General features: G+C 35.6%; 2 protein-coding genes and 1 pseudogene across 3 annotated transcripts; 2 read left to right on the forward strand and 1 right to left on the reverse strand.

Annotated features, from left to right (window-relative positions):
- Positions 1–387: 387 nt before the first annotated feature.
- On the forward strand, positions 388–2,208 carry LOC107472619 (F-box/kelch-repeat protein At3g23880). The gene is made up of 2 exons (XM_016092124.3): positions 388–572; positions 705–2,208. Exon 2 carries the CDS (start codon positions 718–720, stop codon positions 2,014–2,016), a length of 1,299 nt encoding a protein of 432 aa, XP_015947610.1. The 5' UTR covers positions 388–572; positions 705–717; the 3' UTR covers positions 2,017–2,208.
- A 210-nt stretch (positions 2,209–2,418) lies between these two features.
- LOC107472620 (ABC transporter F family member 3-like) lies at positions 2,419–5,749 on the forward strand (annotated as a pseudogene).
- Positions 5,750–6,535: 786 nt separating this feature from the next.
- LOC107472618 (thymidine kinase a-like) lies at positions 6,536–7,864 on the reverse strand. Of its 2 annotated transcripts, XM_021134569.2 has the most exons (4): positions 7,643–7,864; positions 7,260–7,357; positions 7,000–7,094; positions 6,536–6,882 (listed from the first exon to the last, which is right to left on the reverse strand). In XM_021134569.2, exons 2-4 carry the CDS (start codon positions 7,293–7,295, stop codon positions 6,633–6,635), a joined length of 381 nt encoding a protein of 126 aa, XP_020990228.1. In that variant the 5' UTR covers positions 7,296–7,357; positions 7,643–7,864; the 3' UTR covers positions 6,536–6,632. The 2 variants fall into 2 exon arrangements, with proteins under 2 accessions (XP_020990228.1, XP_020990227.1); XM_021134568.2 differs by having other exon boundaries at positions 7,260–7,864.
- Positions 7,865–8,397: the final 533 nt, after the last annotated feature.

Raw genomic sequence — 8,397 nt, forward strand, 5'->3', positions numbered from 1 at the left:
TAATTTTAAACTAAATCGAATTTGAATATATTATATTTAAAATAAGTAAATAAAGACGCATTTATTTATAGATACAAGATATTGAGACAAATATATAGAGACAAATCATATCCAAAAATACTAAATTAATATATTTTATATTTATTCTGATAGAAAAAATAGAAAAATATTAACAAAAAAATATAATTTATTAATTTTTTATAATTATATTTTTTATTATTATATTTTCGTTTCAAATTTTTTAAATTTAAAAATAAAAATAAATTAAATTTTTATAATTTATTATTAAATAAAATATAAATACATAAAATATTATATCTCTATTTTTTATGTCAAACTCTTGTTATTGGTATCTTATCTTGTTTTATGTTGTTCCAGAAACAAACGCAAGATAAACTAGTTAACTGCTGAGATTTGAATTAGATGTGGGGCCAGACAGATTAGATTAAGAATCTAATTCCTGATGCCGAGGATTCGAAACCCTCTTGTGGAACATTGGATAGATCTGGAGCTCCAACTCAAGCGCAGATCATTCACTTCCTCTCACCATCGCCGGCGCCGTCTTCCTTTAGGTAAACCTCTGTTTTACTTCTTATAGAATCTCCATGTATGTTTTCTTTTGTAAATTAAATGGCAATACAGCTGAGATTTGAATTTTAGTAATTATATTGTTTTTGATTTCTTATTCCTCCTATATTGTGTAGTTTCCTCGTACGTATGAGGAGGGGTCCCATTCCTGATGATGATGATGCTGTTCCGAAGAAGGGGAAGGTTGTCACAACCACCGGGGGGTGGCCGGAACTGCTCCGCTGTACCACGACAAAACCACCGCCTATCCTTCTGGACGAGCTCATAGCGGAAATCCTGCTGAGGATACCGGCGAGGTCTCTCGTTCCATTAAGGAACAGCGTCTGCAGATCATGGAGAACCCTAATTTCCAGTTCCCAATTTGCCAAGGACCACCTTCGGCGTTCAATGGCGGTGGATCCAGCCTTGACCCACCCACTCATGGCCTATTATAGCCAAACCTACTCATACCCCATAATCGGAGTGTTCTCCGTACGATCTGTGATGGAGAACCCTCCACATGAACCCACCAAAGTAGTTCCCTATGAGGGACGACGCTTCCGCCTCATCATTGGCTCTTGCAATGGATTGCTGTGCTTGCACGATGAAGAGCGCCAGGATGGATTCATAATAAGCCATCGTGCCATGCTGTGGAACCCCTGCACTGGATTCACCTCTCAGCCGCTTGAAATTGGAGGTCTCCTCTCCACTTGCGGATTCGGTTATGATCATGTGAATGACAAGTATAAGCTTTTCGCGATTCTGGATAAGAAATCACGCATGTTTACATTCGGCCCAAAATCTACCTGGAGAACAATCCAGGATTTCTCCCGTAATTTTCGTGACGGCAATTACAGGGGTTGTCAGGTGAATCTTGTAGGGCTTTTTGTAAGTGGCACTGGCACTCTGAATTGGCTTTTTCACCGCTATCTTAGTTTTGTGTGGGTTCTTTCCCTTGACTTGGTCAAAGAGACTTTTAATCAGTTTTCCCTTCCCAACAGGGATTCAGATGATGATCACAGGGTGACTCCCCAATTGGGTATCTTGAGGGATTGTCTTGCTGTTTGTTATGAGACTAAGAAAACTCATTGGACTGTCTGGTTGATGAAGGAGTATGGAGTTCCTCAGTCTTGGACTAAATTGGCCATAATCCCCCACCACCCGCTACTCGGTCGTCGTCCTTTAAGCCTACAGCCTATATACATGTTGAAAGATGTTCTTCTTGCTATTGCTCCGAGTGGCAAGTTTGTTTTATGTAATTTAAATGATGGCAGCATAGATATTCCTAATATTGACAGCTCCACTGATGGCATGCCCAAACTTGGTCCTTTAACTCGGAACGTATCTGCAAGGAAGTTTCAACTCTATCATGAAAGCTTAGTTTCACCGTTCCACTTTGGTCTTCCAAGTTGCTCATCTGAAATGCGGTTAATTAAGCCAAGCCTATAATCACTTAAAGACGGTTTGCATTTTGGGTACTTTTTTGGAGAAGGATTTCCTACACTATCTCTTGAATCCATAACTTTATTATCATTATGTAGTGCCTTGTTTTTTTGTGTTTTATAGACTCTGTCTAACTGTCTTTATGTTTAAATGTTTTTTAATTAGGTTCCTTATGAATGGATTCGTTTGCTTTAGTTAGATATGTGTTTATCATGAAATGCTGTATAATTTATGTTTTGTATCGGTTCGATTTGACAAAATTGCGAGTGCAACATCTGCAAAGGTTCAGGTGCAGCGTGCAAGTGCTACGTAACACCATATTTAACATGAGAATATGTCAACTATAGAGATTAGTTTATCAAATAAACCTTTTCGTTATCATTAATTAGAATATAAGAACGAGCCAATCTTGGCCTTCCTAAGCTGGTGAAAACAAAACCCTGTTCATATGACAATTTGATTAAGGGTGTGTTTGTCATTCACGTTGGGGAATAAAAAATCGTCTTGAACGTCCCACTGTTACGTTTGGCAATTTTTTGGAACCCCTAACCCAGAAGTGCTTTCATTCGTTCACGTGAATGTTAAATTTCTAGCTTCTACGTTCAGCGTTGAGAAGATTAATTACGTTGGAGGAGTTAGGTAAATTACCCTTCATTTCACAGTAGTCACTGCCAAGGTAAAGATTTTAATTTTTCTTTTATTATTTTTAGTTTTTTCTTTCATACTTTAATTTTTATGTTAACCGTTATGAGGAATTTGAATAGCAAACTATGACGGAAAACTATAGCTTACTGTATGTTTGCAATGCTGTATGGAAATTCCATTCCTCAATGTGGTTTCTTATATCAGTTTAAACTTATAATTTTTTTAGTTGAACCAAATTTTGATTATTTGACTTCTCAATGTAACTTTTTATTGATTGTATTTGATATTTGAGCTGTGTTGGTTTCTTTTTTTTTTCTACCAGTCCTTCATTGACAAGTTCCGCTATAATGCCAAGAGAGCATCCCTTGTTCAATCCAGAATCAAGGTACTTGATAGCATCTGTTTTTTAATTACCAATCAAATGCTCAAAAGCTTCATCACACACACACGCGCGTGCACACACGGAGAGAGAGAAAGATCTTGTATGGTTGGTTATTTGAAGCTTCTAAATAAATCACTAAAATTGAAATTTATATCTTCTCTGAACAATATTTCAGGCTTTGGAACGAATGGGCCATGTGGATGAAATTATTAACGATCCTGAGTATGAACTGCTATTTTTTTTTTCCTTTTTTTCCTCATTAAATAATTCTCTTTCAAGCTGTCATTAATTATGTTTTATCTGGTTCAATATAGTTACAAATTTGAGTTCCCCACCCCAGATGATAGACCAGGCCCACCCATCATAAGCTTCAGGTAGAAGAGCATTAACCCTTCTTTAACTCACATTGTTGACAAAAGACATCTATACATAAATGAATCTGTGACACATGATTGGCCTATCTCTAACCTTATTTTATTATCTTTTCTGCAAAATTTTACTGCAGTGATGCATCATTTGGTTATCCTGGGGGACCCATTCTATTTAAGAATTGAATTTCGGCATTGACCTTGACAGCCGTATTGCAAGTAAGAAGCTTCTCCATCCCTGTGCATGACTTTTCTCCCCTTTCTTTTGAATCCTTGGTAAAAATCATTGTAATTCACTATATTATCAGCCTATATTAACATAGTTTACTATTCATATTTTGTAATGAGTGTAAATGGGCTTGAGTTATGTGATGAGTATAATTGAGTTAGCCTAATAAGTAGAAGTCTACTTTGTAGAAGTAGAATTAGATATTAGTAGAAATAGTATAAATAGTATTGTGTGACACACCACAGCAGCCAAGAAGTTCAGGGGCAGAAAGGAAAAACTACCCCTTTCAAATACACATATTACATATAGGAGGAGAGGCAAGAAAACTAAATGAATGAGTGATGGAGATCACTGTGCTTTTAGGAGTTAGTTAGAAGGGAGAGAAATATAAATAGACGTAATTAGCAATTGTGGGGAGATGAAAAAGAGTGGAGTGGAATTGGGGATAGAATTGGCCTCTTGAAGGCCAAATTATCATTTCTGTATTCCTTTTTTTATCACACAGTTATTTAATACAATCCTCACTGAGGAATTATAACATTGATATTCCCTTATCTGTGATCATACTCTGTTCTTCTACTCTCTGTTTCTATCTTCTATATTCTCCATATTATCTATTTGGTTCTGCTATTCTACTGTGATATAAATTGTAATGGAATATGTTGAATTTATTGAAGGCTCTCGTCTCTCTGGATTCTCTTTTCTCTATTCTAATTTTTTATCAATAATTCTATTCTTCTTAGTTATATTCATACTTATCACACTCATATTCCTATACACATCCATATTACATAGAAACCATTAGTCATCATTTCGTCTCCTAGCTTATGTACAAAAAATCCAAATGTTCTATTGTAATCACTAATAGAGTAAGCTATTGAAGTCTAGAGTAGTAGTTAGTTAGTAGAATAGAGCCAGCTAGGATAGGACAGCTGTTAGTTACAGTTTCCATAACTAAAGTATGAACTATGAAATGACTGTTCAGATTTTTCTTATCTTATCTCCTCATTGTATATCAGCACTAATCTGTGCTTAGCTCATTAAGGACGTACAATACACAATTCAAACCACTATTGCTTCTCTTTGAACTCTCTCTTTTCTTTCACCGATCTTGAAGTCCTACCTATTACATATTGATGATTGTAGTGACTTTTATGATGCCAATGCATGGTAGATATGCCAGCCTGGTTGCATCTTTTCTTCAAACTTGTCTTGAATACATGTGCCCTACGGCTGTGTGTGAGATAATGTTGTTGAAACTAGTAAAGGACTGCCACATTGTTTGTCTCATGTTATAAAATATAAATTGTATCCTTTGTTTTTACAGTGGTTGGACCAAATGGTATTGGCAAATCGACTATACTCGAATTAATTGCTGGGGAACTAAATCCTAGTTCTGTGACAGTTTTCCGATCCGCTAAGGTAACTACTAAATCTGCCAACACTTTCATCATTGCAAGTCAATTGTCTCTCACCTTCATGTCATGCTATCTTTTGCTTTACTATGTGACCCTTCTAATTGATGTTTTGTGTTAGTGCACTATATATTTATTCATCCATGATAATTTTGAATGTCAGCTGCTGAAAAGTATGCTTCTTTATTTTACCAATTAGATACAAATTTAAACTAGCTTACGCATGATTTGCAAAGCTAATGTTGGAAAGATAAATAGACTTTGACATGCAAGGACTAACTATTATAAGAATGGCGATGTCTCTCCTTTATGCTCTCTTTTCATCATCATTGTTTTGTCTTGTTTTGAAATTTGGGTCATTAGTTATGCTTTCTGCCTGTCTGTCTGCAGGTTCGTATAGCAGTGTTCAGTCAGCATCATGTTGATGGACTGGACTTATCTTCAAATCCTCTTCTGTATATGATGCGCTGCTATCCTGTAAAAACTATTGTAATGTTTTTCTTCAAGAGTTTAACTACTATTTAGTTGTCATCTGTTGACTGAGCCATAGTTGCATCGCACTTATTTTCTGGTAAGAATGAAAATCGTTAAATGCAATTGTTATTGAAATGTTGGGAAGAATGCAAGGATGTACATGATAATAGCTGCAGTTGCATATATTTGAAAAGTGATCATTTTCAGAAAACTCTTTTTGGATAAATACGTACATTCGATATTGGTGCTAATGACTTTTATCTATCACTACTAAGAATAATCCAACTAAGAAAAACATCCTGCCAGCACAGTTTCTTAAAAGAGTACCATTATCTATCATAATGGTCTAGGCCCTTATATATGCAAATCTGAATAGAAAATCAAAATGCTCTTGAAATTGAAGTTATTGGAAACTACACAAAAATCACAAGAAAAAGGACAGTAATTCCAACCATTTCTGTTATCATTTTGAATCACTTAAATTTGGCTTCATCTTAGGTCTCCAAGTCACTTATTCATGCTGCATTTGGCTACTCTTAAAGCTAAAGAAGGGTGGTCCATTTTCGCAATTCACATTCAATCTGATTACTCTTGGTCTTTTCCTCCGTGGCTAGTTTAGTCTTGCAAAAAAGCTGCTTTTTAGTCTTACTCTTTTTGCTCTAGCTCTAGTCATGGACCATTTACACCTTATAGTTATTTAGTATCGAATTCTCATCGGGAAGAACCTCCAGTTTGAAAACGAAGAATATGAAAGGTAATTTGCAAAATAAAATGACAGATGCTACGTAATTTACAAAATAGAATTGTATGTTGACAATTTTGGCTAAAGTAAACAGATGCTTTTACAAAAGGTTAACGTCCAAAAAGAAAAAACGTCTAAATACCAAAATTTCATGTCATAGGATAAGCAATACTTCTTTCATTGAAATATGATAACACAACAATAATTAAAAACCACTATGAATACCAGTATATTTATAACTATATCTATATACAACTACATAGACCCTATGACAACCAAAATTCCAAGATAACTTGTTGAATTAACCAATAGCAGTAGACAATATGCTCCAAAAATCATTTTAGGGAAAGTTTTAAGTATCTCCACACTAAAACCTTGTGGCTACATCAAGAAGTGAATCATTGTTGCGTTTGACAGATTCCAACACATTCTTTGAAGTTTCAGTGACAACTTCACTGTTAATATAGTGATATCGGCACACTGGCATGTAGACATCAGAACCAGCAATCAGTTCAGTTTGTGTCTCTTGTGTCTTCCTGAGAGTGAAGAAAGCACGCTTGCAGCATAATTCAGTATCAGCAAGCGGTATTATGTGAAGCACAGAACCAAAGCTTTTCCTAAAGAACATAGATAGCAGAAAAAAAGTTTGAAAAGCATCTAGATTGGTAACATTTCCAGCGCAGTAAAACAAATGTATTGAACACAACAACGATTAGCATATCTGCATAAAGTACCTCAAGTAATCACCATCCAGGCCAGCAACAATCACAATTTTACCATCTTCATCAGCAGCCTTGCAGCAGAACTCATCTATACCAATCACATCCAACTGCATCCAAAATACTACTAACATTCAGCCAACATTACATCTAGCTAAGGGTATCGCTTTACTCCTCTATAAGAGAACTAAATTACTATATCAACTATGCAACTATAGCACCACAAATTCAAATAAGCAATAGTCAACCGTAACATAATGAAATATCGAGACTACCTTTCGATAAGCATCATGACCATATTTTTCATTCATGTGTCACAACCGAGTCAATGGCATATCTTGTATCCTTGCTTGATTTTAACATAGCCAAGTTTCTTCACAACATAAAGAGGAATTAGCCCCCAGCAGAAGATTCTACAAATCACTATCAGATCACAGTTTTTCAGTTTAAAGAGTACTACTCTTTATTTTATTATTCGTTCCAAGAGAAAGAAATTACGTGGTGAAGCATGTATAGTCAGCAGTAACTGAAAAGGAAGGGATTCCCCACCAAAACACCAAAGTTTCATTGTGATAGCCATTGATACCACTTCAGAGGCGGGGGTAACAGAATTCCCACTTCATAAACACATTGTATGAAAGAAACAAATGGTGCTGACCAGTTTTTGGAAAGCCTTGTGGGAATTCTTTCACATCGAAAAGCCCATCCCCAAATTCGTATGCTAAATCACAAGGCTGCTCAGTTGGCATAACTTCCTTAAAGTCTCTCAGTGCAAAATACAAAGGAGCGGCAAACGGTGCCAAAATTGATCCACCTGGGTGGTTGTGAAATAGTAAGCACAATCAAGTGTAACCTTGTAACCATGATGCACCCACAACCCATGGCCATAAGGGCCACCCCCAAAGAACAAAATAATAAAAAGAGGTCGATCAACTCAAATGCATTCCTCAAATATCCTTCATTAAACCACAATGTCATCAACATATTTAAAGGAAGACTAACATTTGAAACTTCATATGTAATGTAACTAATTACTGATGAAATGAATGACATTGATATGTTACAAGCGCATTTGAAGATTTATACGTTTGTTGTTCCAAATTTCACTTACATGATATATATTAGTTAAAGCCGTGAATTATTCAACTAATTATTTGCATATTGCAAGGCTGAAGCTCTAATAAATGCACGAGTTAAAGGGATACCGTACAAAATTAAGTAGGGTCATAGAAACGATGACCTAACACATTGTTGGTCTCTAACACAAACTAAACATGTTATATCATGAATCACGAATCTGTGACACATACCCACTGTATCTGTGACACATTCATGCATAAACTCCTAATTTTCACTTATTTCTATATATCACTATCATTGGACATACTCTGCACAAAAGCATTGGCCTCAATT

The sequence above is a fragment of the Arachis duranensis genome, unplaced genomic scaffold (assembly GCF_000817695.3).
Source record: "Arachis duranensis cultivar V14167 unplaced genomic scaffold, aradu.V14167.gnm2.J7QH unplaced_Scaffold_204109, whole genome shotgun sequence".
Taxonomy (NCBI): Eukaryota; Viridiplantae; Streptophyta; class Magnoliopsida; order Fabales; family Fabaceae; genus Arachis; species Arachis duranensis.

Bases quoted from the DNA above. Each gene is read 5' to 3' on its own strand.
- LOC107472618 (XM_021134569.2), bottom strand. From the start codon at position 7,295: ATGAATGAAAAATATGGTCATGATGCTTATCGAAAG. The intron at 7,095-7,259 runs GTAGTCTCGATA...TTTTGGATGCAG, and splicing joins GTCATGATGCTTATCGAAAG to TTGGATGTGATTGGTATAGA. The intron at 6,883-6,999 runs GTACTTTATGCA...TATGTTCTTTAG, and splicing joins CTGGATGGTGATTACTTGAG to GAAAAGCTTTGGTTCTGTGC.
- LOC107472619 (XM_016092124.3), top strand. From the start codon at position 718: ATGAGGAGGGGTCCCATTCCTGATGATGATGATGCTGTTCCGAAGAAG.